Below are 23299 nucleotides of genomic sequence, written 5' to 3'. Positions count from 1 at the left end.
TTTTCCCCTCTTTCCTCCAACACCTCCGAGCAGTTCTGGCGGGTTTAGGGGCGTGATGTTAGGATGGAGTATTCCTGGTTTTATTTTTTGAAATACACCAATTTCTCAGCAGAATTAACTATTTCAGACCATCTCTATTTTTCCCCTCTCTTCTACAACACCTCCGAGGAGTTCTGGTGGGTTGGGGGTGTGATGGAGCATTCCTGGTTTTAATTTTGATTTTTTAAAATACAACAATTCTCCATAGAATTAATTTGGTGATTGGTTTCAGACCGTGTCTTTATTTTTCCATCCTGTACTCCACCACCTCTGGGCAGTTCTGGAGGTGTGATGGAGCATTCCTGGTTTTAATTTTTTTTTTAAATACATCCATTTCTCCATAGAATTAACTTTGAGAACCGTTTCAGACCGTGTCTTTGCTTTCCCTCCTGCACCCCAGCACGTCCTGCCGGGTGCCATGCTGGGCTGGAGCACTGCTGCCTTTTCCTGACCCGTTTTCCTCCCCGCAGCCGCACGCCCGGGAACTGCCAGAACTCGGCGAGCGAGGTGGATCTGCTGGGCCCCAACCAGAACGGCTCCGAGGGCCTGGCCCAGCTGGCCAGCACCAACGGGGCCAAGCCCGTGGAGGACTTCTCCAACATGGAATCCCAGAGCGTGCCCCTGGATCCCATGGAGCACGTGGGCATGGAGCCGCTGCAGTTCGACTACTCCGGCACTCAGGTCCCCGTGGACTCAGCTGCGGCCACCGTGGGGCTCTTTGACTACAACTCCCAGCAGCAGGTACAGAGCTGAGCCCTGAGCCCTGATCCCTTAGCCCTGAGCCCTGAGCCCTGATCCCTTAGCCCCGAGCCCTGAACCGTCATCCCGAGCCCTGAACCCTGATCCCTTAGTCCTGAGCCCTGATCCCTGAGCCCTGATCCTGATCCCTTAGTCCTGGTCCTGATCCCTGAGCCCTGATCCTTGATCCTGATCCCAAGCCCTGAGCCTGATCCCTGATCCCAATCCCTGATCCAGCCCTGTGGCCCCACTGGGGTTGGTGTGGGGAGGGATGAGCTCAGGATCCTGTCCTGGGAGAAGGGATGGAGGGAGATTGGAGATGTTGTCATCATCCTCGTGCTCTGTGTGTCGTCCTGGGGAACTAGAGCAGATCTGCTTCCCAAGGCAGCTGGAATAACCAGAATTCCCCCAGCAGTTCCCACAGCACTGCCCTCTCTGGTGATCCTGGCTGAATTGAGGAGCTGGCATTGAAAAAGAGCTTTAAAGTAGTAAAAAGTGCTAAAAACCCCCCAAACACCCCCCCTGGAGCCCAGGAAGTGACTGAGAGCCAACACCTGCTCAGCCCAGGTGTGAGCCCTGCACTGGGCTTTGCTGAGCCCCACGCTGGGTTTTGTTAAGCCCTAAATTTGGCCCTCCTGGTCTCCACATTTGGCCCTGCTGAGCCCCACGGTGGGCTGGGCTGAGCCCAGCTTGTGAGCCCTGCTGAACCCATGTGGGAGCCCTGCTGAGCCCCACCTTGGGCTTTACTGAGCCCCACACTCAGCTTTGTGCAGCCAGAGCAGCCTGAGGCGATTACAAGTTCAAACTTTCTTCTACCTGAGCCTGGTTTAAACCCTAAGGGCAGAGTCCACTACTACAAATCTTTATCTGGGCCTGGCTTAGGTTTGTTTGACCTTTCTCCCACACAAGCCCAGACTCCCTTGGCTCCTGCTGAATGCTGGGCCTGGCTCCAGCAATCGACTCCTGCTCTGCTCCTGTTCCTGCTCGTTGGGGTAATGATTGGAAACTTTATTGCTCTCCCTTTGCAAGTCTGATATCCCTCAAAGTGGAAGGGAATCCTTTGTTGTAGCTGATTGCAGGGATATATAACTCTCCCTGGCTTCCCTAAAATATCTGATTTTTTCAGCAGAAGAGCCTCTGGCACTCTGGAGTGAGGGAAAGCATTGCCAAGTTTGTGCTGAGTTATCACAGCCTCAAAAGCAATGTAAATATCTGTATTGGAGCTCAAGTGGCTGCTCTGTTCTACAGCATCTTTGGGAGGTTAATGATGGAAAATTTAATGATTAAACAAAATAGCTGCTGTAGAGTTCAAAAAGGAAAAAAAACCAGATAGTTCCAAGTCTTTGTCTTACTCTGGGGTAAGGCCTGGGATGCCAGAATTACTTCTAAACCAGGAATGTTGTGTGTTTTTAAAAACATGAGGGCTCCACAAGTGAGCTGCTTCTGGAGAAGCATTAGAGATGGGACTGGAGCAGCAGGAGTGGGAAATCTGGAATTTACATTTTGTCAGGGTTTTCTCTTTAGGTGAAGGCTCATTTACAAGTTCAAGGAGTTTTTATTTGTTTCTTTCAGCCTTTAAAAATTAAGATTTCAAATTTGGCACATCTGGCACCTCACTGGTGGAAATAAACCCTGCCAAAGGGAGGCAGAGCCGGGCAGGGTCCCCGTTTCAGGGACGATGCTGTGAGGATTTTGGGCTGGGTTTGCATTTTTTATTTCATACCAAGTGGATGGGCAATTTCCATGTGGAGCTGATGTCACCTCTGTGTCACCAACTGTCTGGGAATCACGGAATCACTGAGCCTGGAAAGCCCTCCCAGAGCATCAAATCCCAGCAGTCCCCCCCTTGTCCCCAGCCCAGAGCTCTGAGTGCCACATCCAGGAATTCCTGGGACACCTGCAGGGACGGGCACTCCAACCCTCCCTGGGCAGCCCCTGCCAAGGCCTGAGCTCCCTTTCCATGGGGAAATTCCTGCTGTGCCCACCCTGAGCCTGCCCTGGCCCAGCCTGAGGCCGTTCCCTCTGCTCCTGTCCCTGTTCCCTGGAGCACAGCCCGACCCCCCCGGCTGTCCCCTCCTGGCAGGAGCTGTGCAGAGCCACAAGGTCCCCCCTGAGCCTCCTTTGCTCCAGGCTGAGCCCCTTCCCAGCTCCCTCAGCCTCTCCTGGGATCCCAGCCCCTTCCCAGCTCCATTTCTGTGTTGTGAAGCCCAAATCCCCTCTGATGTCTCCCTGATTTTGGGGGAGCAGTGGGGACACAGCTGCTGTCCCTCAGTCCCCCCCAGGCCCTGCTGGGCTGGCAGACAAGATCTGTTATTTTCAGCTTTCACCCTTGTTGCAGCTTCCACCTGCAGTGAAAGCAAACGGGAGCCTTTAGTCAGCCTGAGGTGCTGTAGGAAAGGTCAGGAATCACTGCCCAGCCAGATGTGCCCTCTCAGGGCAGGTTTGTGTGAATCCAGGGTCTTGTGCCCGTTCCCTTAATTCCTGATCCCCAGAGCCAGGAGTCCTTGCTGCCCGCTGCCACTCTCAGCCTGGATGAAGGGAATCTGTCTGACTTCTGCTGTTCCGTTGGCAGCAGGAAATCTGTCCTGAGCAAGGGACATCCCTGAAAGTGCCTTTAGGGGCTGTGGGGAAGCATCCCATCCTTGGAAGGGATTACAGGCGAGCACAGCTGCGGGCACTGTGAGGAAGGGGAAGGTTTTACCCACGGCTGATCTGATTAGAGATGTCAGATGTTGATACTGCAGAAGAAACTGGCTGAGGCAAATCTGATCTTCCAGAATTCCCATAATTGTGGGGTTCTCCTCCCTTGGAATTCCCTCAGTGAGCTCCTCCACGTGCTGGAAATCACCCTTCATTTGTCTGCACATGGAACAGCCTCACTGAAATGTTGGTTGATCTCCCTGAACTCCCCCAGAACTGTGTCAGGGCTCTGTAGCTTTTCACTCCAAATGCATTTTCCAGCAGCCTGAAACGCCCCAGGTGCACTTTTCTGATACCTTTGTCAATTCAGGTCAGTATTGCTGTTGCAGAGGTTCCTTGTCCTTTTTCTGCTCCCCAGTGCCACCCTTCAGCACTGCTCTCTGGGCTGGGAGTGTGGGGCTGTGCTGTCAGCAGATGGAGGCAGCGCAGCGAGGCTTCAGCAGCTCTCCCTAAAGACGTGGAGCTGATGATTCCCAGGGCTCCCCTGGCTTGTCTGGCTCAGGACAGGCTCCAGTTGGGATGGTCGTTCTTGGCTCTGCTTCCTTGGACAGGCTGCAGGATGAAATCTGCAGCTGGGCTGAGCTTCTTCTGAGGGAGCTGAGCCAGGCTGTGAATTAAAGGGGAGAGGGAGAGGTCACAGAATCCTGCAATGGTTTGGGTGGGAAAGGACTTCAAAACTCATCCTATTCCAACCCCTGCCATGGCAGGAACACCTTCCACTGTGCCAGGCTGCTCCAGCCTGGCCTCGGGCACTGCCAGGGATCCAGGGGCAGCCACAGCTTCTCTGGCAATTCCAGCCCAGCCCCTGCCCACCCTCCCAGGGAACAATTCCTTCCCAAGATCCCATCTAAATCCCTCCTCTCTTAGTCTAAGGCCATTCCCCCTTGCCCTGTGCTGTAAAAAGTGCCTCTCCAGCTTTCTTGCAGACCTCTTATGTCTGGAAGTCAAATTTTGCAGGGACTAGATGAGCCCCCAGAGCAGGCAGACAACAAAAAGAGCCAAGAGCAGCAGGTGAAATATTGATGGTGAAGTACTGAAGCTCTGAGTGGGTGTGGATTCCTTTATCCCAGTTTTTCTGATTCCCAGGTGGTTCACTGAGTTGCATTTGGGAGGTGTGGAAGTCTTCACACGTGTAAAGTGAGCAGAAGTGTTTTTAGGGAGATAAATGCTTTTTGTGCCCTCAGAGAAGGAAATAATAACACAGCCATTTCCTCTCTGCTTCACTGTGATGGAATCCACAGCAGCAGGCTGGAAAAGCTTGTGAGAACTCAGGGGTTTGGTGAAATTGTGCAGCTGAAGAAGCTAAAAAGCTCAAATTGCTGAGCTAATACAGCAGCCCCCAACCCTGAGGATGTTGCAGAGGAGTCCACACTTCAGGAGGAAACCGTTCAGGGGATTTATAGGATTTTTTTCCCCATATTTGCTGATCTGTAAGATGTTGCTGGTCACTCCCACAGAGCCACTGTCCCTCATTCCATGTTCTGCTGCTCCTGTTGTCCGTGATCTCCTTGGTGTTTTGCACTCAGGGATGTTCACAGAATTCCCAGAATCACTGGGTTGGAAGAGACCTTCAAGCTCATCGAGTCCAACCCAGCCCCAGCACCTCAGCCCAACCCTGGCACCCAGTGCCACATCCAGGCTTTGTTAAACACACCCAGGGATGGGGACTGCACCACCTCCCCGGGCAGAACATTCCAGAACTTTATCACTCTTTCTGTGAAAAACCTTTTCCTGCTCTCCAGCCTGTATTTCCCTTGGGGCAGCTGGAGGCTGTGTGCCCTGGTTCTGTCAGTGCCTGGAGACAGAGCCCAGCCCAGCTGAGCACAGGCACCTTTCAGGAGCTGTAGAGTGATGAGGGCAGCCCTGAGTCTCCTTCTCTCCAGGTTGAGCACCCCCAGCTCCCTCAGCCGTTCCTCACAGGGTTTGTGTTCCAGGATGTCAGTGGCGTTTTGCCCAAGCTCCTGGTGACCTGAACAGAGGTGGCACCAGAACAGAGGTTGCACCTGAGCAGAGCTGCCCCCAGCTTTGTGTGACCAGTGAATGGCACCTTAAAACAACAAAAAGGGCAGGAAAAGCAGGTGTGTTGTGCAGCCAGACTGCTCAGGGTGTTTTATGGCCCAGGAGGCAATAAAGGAACTGTAGATCAGATATTTTCCTCCACAAGGAACATTGTGATAGCCCCTGAGGGATGAGCAAACAAAGCCGTTGTGAGGGGGAGGGTTTGGCACACAGCAGGTTAATTCTGGCTGCCCTAAATGCTGCATTTCCACCTCATAAACCCGATGCTGATCCCTCAGATGTATTTTCTCCACCTGAACTTGTAAAAAGACAAAAATAAAGGTAGATTTTCTCGCACAGCTTTGCTCACCCTGCTCTCAGGAGAATCAATGCCAATTTTTGCCTCTAAATAAAATAAGTAATAGAGTTTTCTTGATGTTTCTGGGCTTCTTCTTGATGGTTGTGGGTTTCTGCCAAAAATTTGGGCAGAATTATTGCTCTGTCTGCCAGCAGTTGACTTGTCTGAAAGGAGGACAGGATAATAGGTGTGAAAATCATAGGCATTTGGGCATCCAAGTCTGTTCTGAGGGAGTGGAGGGAGAAAACATTTCTCACAGTGCTTTGTGGAGTCATTCCCACCTCAGAAATGATCCCTGGAAGTGAGGGGGGATGGACATGCTGGATGATTTCAGAGGAGATACTCAGCTGGTGTGTCCTTAAATGTTTTAATTAGAGCCGAAGATGGGTGAATTCAGGGTTTGCTTTAGGGAGAGGCAAAAGAAGCTGGGGAAGAAACTTTTAGTGAGGCCCTGAAGAAAGGAAAAAAAAACCCCAACCCTCAGCAAAAATACTTCAAGGGAATCCTGTTCTTTTTTCCCTAGTGAGGAATAAGTTCTCAATACCCCTGAGAACTGAGCAGGTAAAGGAAGTGTTTGCTCTGGGGTTTGTGATGCTGGGGCTGTGTCCCCTCTGCTGGCTCTGAAGGCATCTTGGGTGTCTCAGACTTGGCTCTGCATCTCTTTGCCATCCCCCTTCCATCCCATTTCCCACTTCAGCCAAACTGGGAGGGCACACTGGTGGCATTCCCAGCACCTGGGAGTGCTCCTGGGGACCCCCGGGCTGCAGCTGGGTGTGAGCAGGAGCTGGGATAAATCCTTAGGGATTGAGGGAACAGCAGGGGAAAAGCTGGGCTGGGGCTGGCTGTCTGCAGAAATGTGGGGTTTTTTCAGGTGGATTGACACAGCCATTGATTCCAAAGGAGTTCAGGTCCTTTTGAGGTGTGGAGTGGAGTATTTGTAGGGTTAAAGGAAATGTGGTGTGAAGGGATTGCTGAAAAAGGAACAAGTTGCTGCTTTTTGTGCCAGATTTCAGCAGTGCTGGTGTGTTTGTGTGCGAGTTCAGCAGTGCTGGTGTGTTTGTGTGTGAGTTCAGCAGTGCTGGTGTGTTTGTGTGTGAGTTCAGCAGTGCTGGTGTGTTTGTGCCAGATTTCAGCAGTGCTGGTGTGTTTGTGCCAGATTTCAGCAGTGCTGGTGTGTTTGTGTGTGAGTTCAGCAGTGTTGGTGTGTTTGTGTGCGAGTTCAGCAGTGTTGGTGTGTTTGTGCCCCAGTTCAGCAGTGTTGGTGTGTTTGTGTGTGAGTTCAGCAGTGCTGGTGTGTTTGTGTGTGAGTTCAGCAGTGTTGGTGTGTTTGTGTGTGAGTTCAGCAGTGTTGGTGTGTTTGTGTGTGAGTTCAGCAGTGTTGGTGTGTTTGTGTGTGAGTTCAGCAGTGTTGGTGTGTTTGTGCCAGATTTCAGCAGTGCTGGTGTGTTTGTGCCCCAGTTCAGCAGTGCTGGTGTGTTTGTGTGTGAGTTCAGCAGTGTTGGTGTGTTTGTGCCCCAGTTCAGCAGTGTTGGTGTGTTTGTGTGTGAGTTCAGCAGTGTTGGTGTGTTTGTGCCCCAGTTCAGCAGTGCTGGTGTGTTTGTGCCCCAGTTCAGCAGTGCTGGTGTGTTTGTGCCAGATTTCAGCAGTGCTGGTGTGTTTGTGTGTGAGTTCAGCAGTGTTGGTGTGTTTGTGTGTGAGTTCAGCAGTGTTGGTGTGTTTGTGTGTGAGTTCAGCAGTGCTGGTGTGTTTGTGCCAGATTTCAGCAGTGCTGGTGTGTTTGTGCCAGATTTCAGCAGTGCTGGTGTGTTTGTGCCCCAGTTCAGCAGTGTTGGTGTGTTTGTGCCAGATTTCAGCAGTGTTGGTGTGTTTGTGCCCCAGTTCAGCAGTGTTGGTGTGTTTGTGTGTGAGTTCAGCAGTGCTGGTGTGTTTGTGTGTGAGTTCAGCAGTATTGGTGTGTTTGTGCCCCAGTTCAGCAGTGTTGGTGTGTTTGTGTGTGAGTTCAGCAGTGTTGGTGTGTTTGTGCCTGATTTAAGGGAGGGCTGTGCCTGATCTAATGCTGTTTGTGTGTTTGTGCCTAGTTTAAGGGCAGTGTTTGTGTTTTGTGCCTGATTTAAGGACACTATTTGTGCTTCTTGCCCGGTTCCAGGGCTGTTTGTGCCCCGTTTCAGGCTGTTTGTACCCACTTTAAGGGCTGTTTGTGCCCCCTTTAAGGGCTGTTTATGCTCAGTTTCAGGCTGTTTGTACCCACTTTAAGGGCTGTTTGTGCCCCCTTTAAGGGCTGTTTGTGCCCCGTTTAAAAGGCTGTTTGTGCCCCCTTTAAGGGCTGTTTATGCTCGGTTTCAGGGCTGTTTGTACTCACTTTAAGGGCTGTTTGTGCCCCCTTTAAGGGCTGTTTGTGCTCTCCCTACAGCTGTTCCAGAGGCCCAACGCGCTGGCGGTGCAGCAGCTGACAGCAGCCCAGCAGCAGCAGTACGCCCTGGCTGCTGCCCACCAGCCACACATAGGTGAGTCTGCCTCTCCCCCGGGCTGTCCCACTGCCCTCCTCCTGATCCTTGGGGAAACTCCGGGGGGGTTCAAAGTGTATTTTACAGCTGATAATCAGTGCATGAGCAGCAGTGCATTTTTACAGTTTTGCTTGTGGGTGTCTCTTGCACACTTGAGAAGCCTTTTAAAAGAGTTCCCCGGGTGGCAGGAGTGACACACTCACCCTCCTGAGGGTGCTGGTCAGTCAGGAGAGGCTTTGGAAGCCTCTGAGTGAAACATAAATCAGAGTGGCAGCACACTGAAGTGAGGGGAAATGCACAATTTAATATCAGCCAAACGTGCTGCCAGGGGTCTTAGGAGTTAGAAATGTAATTTATGCAAACACATGATTGATACTAATAAAATTATTAATTAAAAATATAAAATATAAATTTTTATTAACTGGGAATGAAGCACTTAATCATGTGTAGAAACCCAGGAAAACAATGCATTAATGTTTTAGCACAATAAGCAGTTTGTGGTAGTTCTTCCTGCCCCAAACCCCGATATAAATGTGTTGGGGCTCTCCCAGCTCTGTGCTGCACCCTTGTGTGCTCGGTGCAGTTCAGGGACTGAAATTATTCAGCTTTTCAATTTCCTCCCCTTCACCTTCACCTCCCCTGCACACCCCTCTCCCGCCCACCGGGCTTTCTCTAATGATTAAACTGTTTTGCCACTCTGAGCCCTTTCCAGACTGTGCAGCTGGAGTGCTGCATCCTGTGCTGGGCACGGAGCTCGGGATGGGGCGCTTCGGCTCCTCATTCAGTCACTGTAGGGAATACAGAGTAGCAGCAAGCTCCAGTCTCCTGAACAGGGTCTGTCTGCCCTGCAGAAGCACCCGAGCTGTTGGATATAAAGGATTTTACCTCTCAAGGAGCATTGAATCCCTTGAATTGGGTTTTTTTATGCCAGATCTCTCCTCTGCCCGTCAACACTCATTGGTTGTCACTCCCTATAGAAAGCCACCCGTAAAAAGCTTTAAACCACGAAACCAGCCTGAGTTTGGAGTTGCCCAGGCAGCAGCAGGGGGTTGTGGTGGGGCTGCAGTCCTGTTGTGTTTGTTTTCACTGACAGGAATGTTTTCAGCAGGTTTAGCTCCTGCTGCCTTCGTTCCCAACCCCTACATCATCAGCGCGGCGCCTCCGGGGACGGATCCGTACGCGGCCGGGCTGGCGGCAGCTGCCACGTTAGGTGAGAGCTCCCGGCTCCCTCCAGAGCCCTTCCCCGCTCCAGAGCTGCTCTGCATCTGGGGCTCTGCCAGGCCAACATCAGCACCCTGTGCTGGGAGGATTGCTAGAATGGTGTGGCTGTGAGTAAAACCAGAATTTGTCGTTGAAACTGGAGGTGAAATGGGATAATTTTTGTTTAAGGCTCCCAGAGCAAATGGGAAGGGAACAGACACAAATACTGCTCCGTTTTGGGGGTGTTTTGGTGACTGACAGTAGCAAGGAATACCTCTGAAAACAAACTTCTGAAAGGCTGGAAAGATGCAGGATGTGTTTCCTGCCGGGAAAGTTGTGTGTCCTTTCTGTTCGGCTTGTGGTGCATCCTGCAAATGAGCTCTTCCCTGAAATTCTGCTGGGAATTTCCACTTCCCAGGAGGTGAACACATCCATATCTGCTGGGGCTCCTGCTGGGAACGTGCCCTTTTGCAGATGGTAGCGAAGATGGAGCCTCTGCTCTTTCTGCAGGATCTTCTTCCAGCCATTCATGTATCAGTTCCCAAATTCCTCCCAGCTGTCACGGCCAGAACTGGTGATTCTGGAGGTGACAGCTCTGTGCCACAGCTTGTCAGGCACTGTGAGGGACATGGTGAGCGTGGAACTTCTGCTGGGGGTGCCATAAAGTTCTTGCCCAAGCACTGGGGACAAAGCAGGAGTGTGCTTGTAGGAGAGGATTTTCAAAGGAGGAACGTGATTTCAGGAGAGGATTTTAAAGGAAGAATGTGCTTTTAGGGGAGGATTTTTCTAACCATGCCTGGCTTTCCTTGGGCAAGGCAGAGGGAATGTTCTGTGCTGTGTTTGGAGTGGGGTGTTTGTGGGGTCTCTCCCTGCTGCCATTCTTCACTTAGAGCTTGTAAACTCACTTCAGTCCTCTGGTTTTGGGTGGCTTGTCCCAGATCAAAGCCCCAGAGCTGGGCTGTGTGTGGATGTGGCACTCTGTGGTTTGGGACATGACTTTGGTCCAGCTCTTACCAAACCCCTGCTGAGCTTTTAAGCTTTGAGGCCGTCGTGGGGTCAGCTCTGAAATGGGAATTGAGTGACTGCTGCCCGCTTGGATGGAGGTTTTAGTGGATCGTGCAGATGTGTGTGAAGAGTTTGGATTAGAATCTGGGCTTTGGCCTGGGCTGCTGGGAGTTTCGTGCTGGGATTATGCAATGCCATGGGGAGATTGGGTGGAGGCAGCCCCGGGCCTCGGCAAACGGGTGACGCCGTGTTCCGTGGGACAGAGCCAAGGGCAGGGGCACAAGGACGTTCCTGCTGCTGCAGGGCTTGATAACCCTCCTGGGATGGTGAATGGAGCAGGGAATGAATGAGCTGAGCTGCTGCTGGCCAGTGCCACAGGGCACTTCAGTCAGGAGGGGCTCCAGGGCGTTGGCAGCCCCAGTTTCGGGCAGAGGAGGAGATTTGTGAGTGATTCCTGTACAGAGAGGCTCCTGCCTGGCCTTTCTGCATCACCTCAGGGCCTCCAGAGCTCCTTTCTGGGTAGCAGCAGAGTGCAGAGGAGCAGCAGGTCAGCAGCTTGCTTTCATAGAAAGACCACATGGAACTGGGCCACCTTTCCAGGAAATACCAAGTGCTGGCCACAATGTTCTTTTCTTTTTCTCAGCTCTACTGAAGCTGAGCTGCCTGAGCTTTTGCAGCCTGTCACCAGGAGAAGAACCCATCTAGGCTGTGTTTAACTCAGGTTTTAGACATTTGAACTGGAAATAACACCCCAGGGATACCTAAAGCATCCCAAAACTTGGCATCAGGGCCTCTACTTGAGTAATTCTAAATTTATGACTCTTGAAAGAAACCAAACAATGTGTAATGTGCTGGGTGTATTTATAGTGTTACACCACTGAGAAATAGGAGTTCTTTTAACCCTCTCATCAGGCTTTGGACCCTAGAAATGACAAGATAAACTCCATGTTGATGTTTATTTCAGAAAAGCATCTTTCCTGTCTAGGCCTGAGCAGGTTTGAGAACCCTTTTTTTCTGTCATGACTGAGAGCAGCACTGGAGGAACATGAGGCAATTTAAATGTTTATACAAAGCCAAAAAGCTGCCTTGAGGTGCTTGGGAGTGTTAAACTGGGAGGACTTGGAGGAGCTTCTGAGATGGAAGAAATGAGTTTGGAGTTTATTTCTCACAGTTCCTGTCAGAGCAGAGAGGAGACTTTGGTGTGTGTTTTATGGCAGAGATAATCTGTCAGTTAAAGTTCTGCCATTATGGCAGGTTTGTCATGATTGTGAGACTGGCAGCTCTAGGATAATGCTCTTCTCTTCCCAACAATAGCAGCATTTTAAAGAACAAATTTGAATGCAGAGGGAAGAACTTCCTAAAAAAACCCCTCATTTAGATTTTAAACTGTGGGGAAGATGCTGCTGCCTTTGAATTGCCTTCCATCATTTGAGAAAGATGTCACTCAAAAAACTGAAATCTTGCCTTTTTTTAGGCCAGTTGGGAAATGATTCCCTCTGGGGTGGAGTGTTGCAGGTAGCAAAGTGTTCCTGTTCTTTGTGGAGAGATGGATGAATGCTGGGATAACCTGGATGCAGGAGAAGCAGAGCCTCCCACAGCAGGTTCTGGGATTTTCAGCCTTGGGTGGTAGGAAATGATTCCCTCTGAGGTGAGGTGTGCAGAGCAGAACAGTATTGCTGTGGCTTGTGGGGAGGTGGGTGAATGCTGGGATGCCCTGGTCCCAGGCGAAGCAGAGCCTCCCAGTGCATGTTCGGGGTTTTTTTCAGCCTGGGTGAATTGATCAGGCCCTCGGTGCTGAGCTGGAGCAGGTGTGGGTGTGTGCACACCCTGCAGGACTGGCATTTGGGAGCACCTGCAGCTGCCTTTATCCTGGGTACCTGAGCAGTGCCAGCCTGGCCAGTCCCTGCCCTTCGGGGCTGGGGCAGCACCTCTGAGCTCAGCTGCTCACTGCCGTCCTGAAAGCAGCCCTCCCCTGCTGGGATTCCATGGGGATCACCCCACAGATCACTGGGAATTCCAGAGGATCACCCCACAGGTCACTGGGATCACTGGGAATTCCAGGGGATCACCCCACAGATCAGTGGGAATTCCAAAGGGATTACCCCACAGATCAGTGGGAGTTCTGAAGGGATCACCCCACAGATCAGTGGGAGTTCTGAAGGGATCACCCCACAGATCAGTGGGAATTCCAGGGGATCCCCCCACAGATCAGTGGGAGTTCCAGGGGATCACCCCACAGGTCAGTGGGAGTTCTGAAGGGATCACCCCACAGATCAGTGGGAATTCCAAAGGGATCACCCCACAGATCAGTGGGAATTCCAGGGGATCACCCCACAGATCAGTGGGAGTTCTGAAGGGATCACCCCACAGATCAGTGGGAATTCCAGGGGATCACCCCACAGATCAGTGTGAATTCCAGGGGATCACCCCACAGATCCCTGGAGTTGCTGAGGTGCTCCCTGCAGCCTCTCTGAGCTCCTGGGCAGGCTGAGCTGCTGTGGCCTGTGGTGCAGGAGGGCTGAGGTGGAGCACACCCCCGCAGTGCTCTCACCATCTCAGTGATGTTCTGAGCACGCTCCCAGCTGGATTTGCTGCTCTCCCTGCCAGGAGCAGCTCTGGCTGCCCAGGGGCTGAGTGTGACACAGCATGGGCAGTATCCACCTCCAGAGGTGCTGGAATTTTTCTTTCCCAGGGATGCCCAGCTCTGATGGGAGCAGGAGCAGTGCAGCAGCTCTGGGTGCTGCTGGGTCTGGCAGTGATGCCACACTTGCCCTCACTGAGAACTCGGTTCGATAATGAGCCTCTCTCCTGTGCTCGGAGCAGCTGAGCCAGACTCGCAGCCCCTTCAAACCCAGCTGCTGCAAACTTCAAAGTCTCCTCTGCTTTTGTACACCCAAGGCTTTGGCAGCAACCTCTGCCTAGGAGAAAAGCCCATCCAGGCTGTGCTTGGTTGATAATTAGAGCTGAGACTAAAATATCCCAGAGAGATGCCCAAATTTTGCCTGGATGAAGGGATTGCAGCAACTTCCAGCAGCCTGAGGGCAAATGCAGGTTAATGACTTGCATGAAAAGGGAGCAGTTGCAGCTCTTGCCCTGTTGGGTGCAGAAGAACCCTGGGAGTTGGGGTCTGATGTGCATTCAGTGATTATAAACAGGTTAAAGTCACTCCCTGCCCACCTGTCTGTGCCTGCTGAGGCACCACCTTGGTGGCACTGGTTCATTTGCTGCGGGTTCTTTTCCATTTTAGCTGGCACTGCTCATGAATTTCCAGGGTGGAAGGTAAGAAGTGAGTGGTTGCTGCTCCAGATCTGAGTAGGAGAAGCAGATCAGCCTCTCTGATTCTGTAAATCCAGCAAGGATGGGCTTTGGGGTGAGATACAAATCCAGGTGTTCAGCATCTGCCTGGAATTAGCCAGCACCTCCCTGCTGGGCACAGAGCTGGGCACCTCAGTCCTAAATCTGGGGAAAGCACAGTAGTTAAAACCAGAATAATATAATGAGAGTAACTCTTACATGTTTGAAATATGAATTTAATCTTTGGCACAAAACATGGAATGAATGTTCTGCAGTGTGAATGTGGGAGCAGGAGCTCATCCAGCTCCTTGACATCCTGCAGGAGGTCAGCTGAGCCTGTTACTGTAAAAGTCAAGAAGAAAGAAACAAAAGCCAAAAGGAAAAGGGACTTCCAGGATTTCCCCCATTGTTGCAGCCAGGCTAACACTGAACACTGTTTGCACCTCCCTTTTTGTGTCATCCCTCATTTTCCATGGAATCACACACTTGGGCAGAACCCAAGTGCTGAGTGTCTCTCTTTAAAAAGAAAAAAATCCTGGTTTTACTCCAGACATGGCCAAGGTTCTCTAAAGATTTGTTTATTCCAGTGTCACACCTGACTCTGGCTCTGCCTGAGCTATTCCTGCTGTGGGGAGGGAGCCCTTGGGATGGGGATGTATTTGGGAATCAAAGGGAACGCTTCTGCTTTTCTGCTGACCTTTCCTAAAGATATGAAACAGTCATTAAAAACTATTATTGGATTCTCATCATGTTATTGGGTGGGAAGGGCTCCTCCCTCCAGCACTGAGAGCTTCCTCAGCATTATTCTAACTGGGATTATTTAAGGAGAGAGGCTGCCATTCTGCTATCTCCAAATTTCTGTGGTCTCCTGAGACCTGATAAACACAAGGAATCTTCAAAAGTGAGGCTTTTTCTGCTGCTCTCCAAGATGATGATGATGATGATGATTATTATTATTGTTGTTGTTGTTGTTGTTGTTATGCCTCTTAAATTTGAGGAGGGGATGTGAAGTTTGAGGAGGGAATGTGGGAAGGGACAGGATCATGCAGCCTCTTTTAGAAAGATTTGCAAATGCAAAGCAGGCCTGGAAAAAGCATTTTAATACTTGAGAGTTGATGCACTCCAGCTGTGAAGAGGTTTGGTGATTTATTGAGGAGCTGAAGGTGGATGGCAGTGAGCTGTGAATGTCAGCTGGAATGAGAAGTTATCTCTGTGCTTGAAACAAAGTTCCTCTGTTGGGCTTGGAGATTTTTGTTCCTTCTCTGTAAAACCGGGGCACACCAATAAAAACATAGAATCTCTGCTGGCAGAGTTTGACCTCGTGCAGTGATGAAATTCCTGAAAGGTCTGACTTGAAACTTCATAAATCTGTGACCCAAATGCCAAATCCCTCAGTGTTTGCAGAGGGTTTCACACGGGTCCCATTAAACCAGCCACGACGAGCAGGTGTTTTTGGGGTGCCCCTTGCCCCCCAGCAGCTCACCGTGCCCGTGCTGTGTTCCAGGTCCAGCTGTGGTCCCTCACCAGTACTATGGAGTCACTCCCTGGGGAGTTTATCCTGCCAGCCTCTTCCAGCAGCAGGCGGCCGCCGCCGCCGCCGCCACCAACTCAGCCAGCCAGCAGAGCACGCAGCAAACGCAGCAGGGCCAGCAGCAGGTAAGGCCTGGCACCTCCTGGGCCAGGGACACCTGGGAACGACCCCCAGGGATCGTGGATTGCAACCCCTGGCCCTGCACAGACCCCAGCAATCCCAGCCTGGGCATCCCTGGGAGCGCTGTCCAAAATCTGCTGCCTCTGGGCCGTCCACGCCCGTTCCCGTGCTCGTTCCATGCCCGTGCCCCCATTCCTGTGCCCGTGCCCTGATTCCTGTGCCCCAGTTCCCGTGCCCATGCTCCCATTCCAATGCCCGTGCCCATTCTCATGCCCATTCCCTCTGGGGAACAGTATCGGGGAGAATTTCTTCCCAGGAAGGGTGTTAGGACAGTATGAGGGGTTGCCCACTGGAGTGGAGTCCCTGTGCCTGGGGGTGTTTGAGAGCCTGGATGTCACTTTGTCACTAGGTGCCGTGGTCTGGATGACAGGGTGGTGTCAGCTCATAGGTTGGACTCGGTGATCTCAGAGGTCTTTCCCAAGCCAAGCCAAGCCTCCCCTGACACAGCTGCAGCCATTCAAAACCCTGATTTTTTCCATGACTGATCCTGCCCTCAGCTCTGGGCAGTTTAAAATGAGCAGAAGACCCTTTGGCCTGTCCTGAAGACAAAGGGACAGGAGCCATCTGTGCATTTGTAATTTGATTTCTCCATCATGCACATGGAGAATGACACGTGTACCTGGGTGGTGGTGAATTGCTGAGTGTCAGTGCTGTGGGCAACACCCGTGGGTCAGGCTGGGAATGGCCTGAGCTGTGCAGCAGCAAACCTCTGGTGCTGTTGGTGTGTGAGGGGGAATCACCAGGAGCCAGAGCTGGCCTTCAGTCCTCTCAGCAGCTCTCCTGTCTGGTCCTTGGTGATGGCAGAATAAAGAGCTACTGGCAGGTGAATTTTTCAGCTCGAAAACCCTTTGAAAACTAAACCCAGTGTCAGGAGGTGTTCTAAGGCCTTTACAGATGCAGCAGGTGTGAGCTGAGAGAGCTTCTGCAAAGGCTCAGGCTATTAAAATAAAATATCTCAGTGCCAGTGGCCTTTATGGGATGTTTCATTACTTTTATGGCCGTGGAGCAGGCATGAGTGGGGTTGGGAGCGGGGTTTGGAATGCAAACCTTGCTCTGAGGGGATGCAGCAGGGATTGTTTGCATTAAAAGTGCTGAGGCAGAGGCTTTGGGAACCTGCAGCACTGAGTGTGGACTCTTGATTTGTCACCCTTGTGACATCTTAATAGTGTGTTAATAAAACCCACCAGCATTCCAGTGCTGCAGTCTGCACCCCCTGGAATTCTTGGCTCCCAGAGATTGCCCGGGCTGGAGGGTTCCTGTTGGTGATGGAGAGAGCCAGGGAGGCTGATTCAGTGATCACAATCCAGCTTTATTGTGGGATACAAACACTTAGGTGCTATTTTAGGGAGACCAGTAATGTGCACTGCAGTGATTAGGTTAAAATCACACACACAAACTTATGCACAGAGCAGCATCTCTTGCTTGCAGAGTTTATTGGGATTTTCTTTTTCTGGTGAATCCATCTGATTGAATCTTCTTGCAATCCAGGTCTAATTTTCAAAGTTCCATTTGCTTTTGCCAAGGCATCCTGTTATCAAATCTCTTATGCCAGCCAGGTCCAAAGTCCATCGTCTGTCTCGTGTCCCCCAGCATTCCAGTAGCTTCCTGAGCACGCTCTGGCAGGCTCGGGGGGCACCTCCCAGTCAGTGAACCTGGGGATCCTCCCCAGCCTCTCTGTGCACAGAGTCAGTGCTTCCTGTTAATAACTGGAGCAGGTGACACCCCCGATGTCACCTCTGCAGCGGGATGTGCTGGGGACACGGGGCTGGCTCCTTTAAGCTGAGCTTGCAGGTTCCTGCAGCAGCGCTGAGCCAGGCTCTGCCAAGCCAAGCCTGGCCCAGGTAATTGCAGCGTGGCCACTCTGCCATCATCCCTTCTGAGGGACTCCCACCACAGCAGCTCATCCCTGCAAACCCCACTGTGGGCTCTCTGGTCATGATTTCCTGTGTTTTAAGTCTTGTGTCACCAGGTCTGTGCCCTCTACTGGGGCTGATGGCTTGGAGACACCCAGGTCATCTCCTGTCACCTGCCCCCAGCTCCTGAACTGGGCTTTGTAAGGTTTCTGCTCAGAGGGCTGTTAGTGGGGCTGTGGTGGCAGGGACCACATGTTAGCTGGGGTGGGCAGGTGGCTTGTACACACTTCTGGCAGAGGATGAGTGTGGGAGGTGGGATCAGGGAATTAGAAAGGTTGGGAAAGCCCTCGAACGATCATCGAGCCCAAGCATGAACCCAGCACTGACCCCTGTTCCAGGCGCCACTCCGTGTGCTTTGCACACTTCAGGGATGGGCACTCCACCACTGCCCTGGGCAGCCCCTGCCTGACCACCCTTCAGTGAAGGAATTTTCCCTGCTGCCCACCCTGAGCCTGCCCTGGCCCAGCCTGAGGCCGTTCCCTCTGCTCCTGTCCCTGTTCCCTGGAGCACAGCCCGACCCCCCCGGCTGTCCCCTCCTGGCAGGAGCTGTGCAGAGCCACAAGGTCCCCCCTGAGCCTCCTTTTCTCCAGGCTGAGCCCCTTCCCAGCTCCCTCAGCCTCTCCCGGGGCTCCAGACCCTTCCCAGCTCCATTTCCCTTCCCTTGACTCTCTCCAGCCCCTCCAGGTCCTGTTTGAATGTGAAGAAAAGTGAATTAAGAGCAAAGGAGAGAAGTTTTCCCCCCCGGTGCTGCTCCTGCTCCTGCCTGGTGACAGTGGCTGTCTCCCGGATCCCAGAATAACCCAGTGGCTGTTCTGTCCTCCCCAGGTGCTCCGTGGGGGAGCCAGCCAGCGTCCCCTGACTCCCAACCAGAACCAGCAGGGCCAGCAGACGGATCCTCTGGTGGCCGCCGCCGCCGTCAACTCCGCGCTCGCCTTTGGCCAGGGGCTGGCAGCAGGAATGCCAGGTACCAGCACTCCTGGGCCAGGGGGAGCCTGGGAAGTGGCATCTCCCAGGGCTGCCTTTGCCTGGCACCAGCACTGCCTGCTTGTCTTGGTTTGGGGGTTCATTCCAGGGTTGGGTGTGTCCCCAGCTGGCGGCACTGAGGGGTCACAGGTGGACCTTGTGGCACAGGTGACAGCAGTGTTATCTCCCTGTGCCTGCATTGCACTCCAAGAATTGATGGCTCCTGTAGAAAATCACCTCCAGATTTTTCTGTGGATCCTTCAAGCTTATGGGATCTGTATTTTAAAGCTCAGAGATTTCTTAGTCCTGTTCATTCATCTCACCTCTCCATCCCTGCCAGGTGCTTGACTTAACAGGGGCTTCCTTCCATGATTGCTCTTCCAAGAGGCTTAAAATCAGGGAAAGAAAAGGGATAAAAGGGAGCAGGGTTTAGTTCTCATTTCTGGCTCTTCATTGCAGGAGCTGCTGTAGGAATTCTGACTCTGATCGCTGAGGCTTTGGGGTAAAGTGCTGCTGAAATTCAGTTATTCAGGACATTATTGTGATAGTAAAGCACAAACCTGAGCTCATTAGAATAACGTGCAGATATGTCCTGCTGGTCAAATGCAAGGAAAAAAGGATTATTTGGGTTTCAGGTCTCTTTGCTGGCACTGTCCTGTCTTTAATTGGGGCTTTTTATTTTATTTTTAAGAAGAATGTTGGAGTATTAAGTTACAAAGTGAACTCTGCAGATTTCCTTTAATCTCTGTTATTTGGGCTGTATTTGCAAAGCAAATACACACACACATACAACCACAGATGTGTGTTTGTACCTGTATTTGCAAAGCAAATATTCCCTAACATTCTCTTTGTGACCCCCCACCTTAGAAAGTCACTGCATTTAATTTTATTGTTTTCATTTAATGTAGAATTCCATAATGAGGTGCCTAAATCACTATATTCTGTCAGCCTGCTGCTGTGTGTGTCACCAGCATTTATGAGAGTTTATTTACAGGCATTAAAGAATATTTTATGGTACCAACCTTCCAAAATACAGAAGTGGAAGTTCCTGTGGGTGCACCCTGGCAGCCCCAGCTCTGAGCAGTCCCAGCACATGTTGTACATACCATGGAGCAGCAGCGGTGCTTTTGTATTTTAAACCCTGTTTTAGCTGAATTTCCACTGGTGACAGTGTAATAGAAAAGATCCAGGGGGCAAAAAGTCTTTTCTACCTGAAATTCTCAGTGTAAAATCGTGGATGTTTTTGGGGAAAGCAGGGCTGTTCTTGCTTCTTTTTTTTCCCATTCAGCTTTTCCTTTAAAAACCCTCTTGCGCCGCACTCACCTGGACATGGCCGATGTGTTTGTCACCTGCCCTGTCCCCTGTGCTTGCCTCTGCAGGTTACCCCGTGCTGGCTCCTGCTGCTTATTATGACCAAACAGGAGCCCTCGTGGTCAACGCCGGGGCCAGGAACGGCCTGGGGGCTCCCGTGCGCCTGGTGGCCCCTGCCCCTGTCATCATCAGCTCCTCTGCAGCCCAGGCAGGTGAGTCCTGTCCCCCCCTGCTCAGGCAGGTGAGTCCTGTCCCCTCCCTGGCCCAGGCAGGTGAGTCCTGTCCCCTCCCTGGTTCAGGCAGGTGAGTCCTGTCCCCCCCTGCTCAGGCAGGTGAGTCCTGTCCCCTCCCTGGCCCAGGCAGGTGAGTCCTGTCCCCCCCTGCTCAGGCAGGTGAGTCCTGTCCCCTCCCTGGCCCAGGCAGGTGAGTCCTGTCCCCCCCTGCTCAGGCAGGTGAGTCCTGTCCCCTCCCTGGTTCAGGCAGGTGAGTCCTGTCCCCCCCTGCTCAGGCAGGTGAGTCCTGTCCCCCCCTGCTCAGGCAGGTGAGTCCTGTCCCCTCCCTGGCCCAGGCAGGTGAGTCCTGTCCCCTCCCTGGTTCGGGCAGGTGAGTCCTGTCCCCTCACTGGCTCAGGCAGGTGAGTCCTGTCCCCTCACTGGCTCAGGCAGGTGAGTCCTGTCCCCCCCTGCTCAGGCAGGTGAGTCCTGCCCCCACAATGGTTCAGACAGGTGACTTCTGGTCCCTCCAAGTGCCTGCTGTGTCCCCACCCCTCCGTGCTCCGCTGGCAGTGATGACAAACTTGCCCTCACTGAGATCCCTGCAGGGATTGTTGTTGAGAAACATCCTCTGTGCTCAACTTGGGCTGAGCCTCCGGAGCAGCCACGGAGAGGGGCAGGAGCAGGAACCTGAGTGATTTTGTAGTTTCATGGCAGGTATTTAAAACTGCCCCCTGACACCACCAGCTTTCCTACTTGCCTTCAGAATTCCCAGTGGCTCCAGGGAGAGCTCAGAGCCCTTGCAGGGGCTCCAGGAGAGCTGCAGAGGGACTGGGGACAAGGCCTGCAGGGCCAGGAGCCAGGGAATGGCTGCCAGTGCCAGAGGGCAGGGCTGGATGGGATCTTGGCAATGAGGAATTGTTCCCTGGCATGGTGGGCAGGGGCTGGGCTGGAATTGCCAGAGCAGCTGGGGCTGCCCCTGGATCCCTGGCAGTGCCCAAGGCCAGGCTGGACACTGGGGCTGGGAGCACCTGGGACAGTGGGAGGTGTCCCTGGGGTGGAACAGGATGAGTTTTAAGGTCCTTTCCCACCCAAACCATTCCTTGATTTATGCTTTATGACACTACCGTGCCTAAAATGGCCTTTGCCATGAGTTGCTTTGGCATTTATTTGGGTTCCTTGGGAGTTCAAGGCTTTTAAAAGGACTTTTCAATCCATTGGTGTGAGCAGCCCCTGCCAGCACTGGGTTCAGATTATGAAATGGGCCTTTTAATTGTTTTCTTGTAGTTCTTGTTTATTTTGCTTTTTCTTTAACTTTGGAACTGGCTGAAAACCAAAAGTCCTCGGGTTCGATGTTCTTGGCACCGAGGTTCATGTTTCATGTGCTGAAGGACCATTTCAATTATTTCAAAACTCTGGTTTCTTAACTGGCCCTTGCAAGTGTGGGGCTGCACTGATTGGACTCTTGGGTCTTTGGAGAAAGAGCCATTCCTGGTTTTGATCTGTGCAGCTTCAGCAGCACAGGAGCAGCAAGAACAGCTGGGCATGGCTGGAGTCTGGGCGCTGTGGGCAGCTCAGATAGAATAAAGAGAGATTTATGCAGAGTTTGGTCCCGAAAGAAAAAAACTGTAGCAATTCAAAGCAACCTGCTAAGTTTTAACTTCCAGAACTGTGATGAAAATGCATTTTCTCAGTGTTTTTCAGCGGCTTTTCCATTTTCCCCCCGTTTTTGTGTCCCGCAGCCGTGGCGGCGGCCGCGGCGTCGGCCAACGGAGCAGCAGGAGGGCTGGCAGGGACCACCAACGGCCCCTTCCGGCCCCTGGGCACGCAGCAGCCGCAGCCGCAGCCCCAGCAGCAGCCCACCAACAACCTGGCCTCCAGCTCCTTCTACGGCAACAACTCCCTGAGCAGCAACTCGCAGAGCAGCTCGCTGTTCTCGCAGGGCTCGGCCCAGCCCGCCAACACCTCGCTGGGCTTCGGCAGCAGCAGCTCCCTGGGAGCCACGCTGGGCTCGGCGCTGGGCGGCTTCGGCACGGCAGGTGAGGGGCACGGCAGGTGAGGGGCACGGCAGGTGAGGGGCACGGCTCCCAGCACTGCCAGCTGGGCTGGCTACGGATCAGCAGCGGGACGGGGCTGGGAGGAGCGCCGCTGCTCCCTCCGAGGCGGAGCTTAGGTGATGTGTTCCAGGAGCGGAGCTTTGCGCTGTCAGAATCCGTGTCTGGCCGGGCTGTTTGGGTCCCGTCCGGCTAGCTGTGGACCCCAGCCCACACGATCCTACATGAAAGGCAAAAGACGAGAAGCATTCTTCTCCACGTGGGGAATAATGTCCTTGGTTTGTTGACTTGATAGGAGACACCAGATCAGGCAACCCCACAGATGGAAAAGAGGACGTCGCCTTCTCGAGGGGAGATTTGGACCTGGGAGGGAATAAAGGGGGCAACAGCCCATGGGATACAAGTGAGGAGGGGCAAGGGGAGGAATCTGAGCAGCAGAGAGACCCCCAGGGGGTACTGGGGAGAGGGGTGTGTGAGGGAAAAACCATGGGATAAGAGAGGGGATTTCCCCAAGAGGGGGAGAACAAACCATGAACATAAACTGTTCAGTGCAATATAAAGACTGCTCAGTGCAAATCTCCAACCGCCCAGTGCAAAACAACTAAATGAACCATTTAGTGCACTACAGCATTGCACCTTGGCTAAGGGAACTTTATAAAATAGGTTTATGTGTGTTGGGTGTTGTAGTGGTGATACTGGTAGCATACTTGGGTGTGTGTCACAAATGATGGACAAAAGTATCAAAGAGGTTTTTATCATACGAGAGAGAGGTAGGAAATGGATTCAGAGAGTTCTTGAAATCCTGCAGAGATAGTGGATGAAGGTGTATATAGTGGATTGAAGGTATATATATATAGAAGGAGGAAGGTTTTGAATTAAGACCTTGGAACTGGTGAGGCTTTTTTGAACAATGACCTGTAATTGCTATGAGGCACGACTTACTCCCTTTGGACTGACTGGACTTTCACAGCATTAAAATTGCTGTGCTGTAATATAGCAATGCTTAATGCGAGCAAAAAAGATGCTTTAAGCAAGTAATAAGCAGATATATTCTAGTAAAGCTGTGAAACACAAGGTAGTTAATAAATAACGCAGTTACAGAGGTTTCTTTTTAGGTGAACTGAGGGGGGAATTGTGGGAATCACCAGCAGGATGGGGCTGCTGAGGGATGCCTCTCTGTTGATTTTCCAGCATCTGTCTCATGACATGGTTATGGCAGTGGGAAGATGCCAGCAGCTCACATCCCCAGCAGCAGCCACAGAACTCAATGTTCCAGCTCACTTTCAAAGTTGGGATATG

The 23299-nt window shown here is 52.2% G+C and overlaps 1 protein-coding gene and 1 non-coding gene across 7 annotated transcripts in view; both read left to right on the top strand.

Annotated features, from left to right (window-relative positions):
* PUM1 (pumilio RNA binding family member 1) overlaps nt 1-23299 on the top strand; it is an 84399-nt gene that overhangs the window by 36676 nt on the left and 24424 nt on the right. For 4 of the 6 annotated variants that reach the window (XM_038160640.1, XM_038160637.1, XM_038160634.1 and 1 more), the window contains exons 7-13: nt 510-780; nt 8244-8337; nt 9443-9547; nt 15341-15492; nt 18286-18424; nt 19803-19946; nt 21689-21985. In XM_038160640.1, the coding sequence (XP_038016568.1) occupies nt 510-780; nt 8244-8337; nt 9443-9547; nt 15341-15492; nt 18286-18424; nt 19803-19946; nt 21689-21985 (1202 nt within the window). The remainder of the gene's footprint in view (nt 1-509; nt 781-8243; nt 8338-9442; nt 9548-15340; nt 15493-18285; nt 18425-19802; nt 19947-21688; nt 21986-23299) is intronic. The other 2 variants (XM_038160639.1, XM_038160635.1) reach the window with 1 other exon arrangement.
* LOC119711251 lies at nt 13291-13375 on the top strand. Its single transcript, XR_005259688.1, has one exon. It is a non-coding gene; the product is annotated as a small nucleolar RNA SNORD103/SNORD85 (small nucleolar RNA).

This window comes from Motacilla alba, chromosome 23 (assembly GCF_015832195.1).
Source record: "Motacilla alba alba isolate MOTALB_02 chromosome 23, Motacilla_alba_V1.0_pri, whole genome shotgun sequence".
Lineage (NCBI taxonomy): Eukaryota > Metazoa > Chordata > Aves > Passeriformes > Motacillidae > Motacilla > Motacilla alba.
The sequence above is the reverse complement of the archived record's forward strand: the minus strand, read 5'-3'. Positions and strand labels throughout refer to the sequence as shown.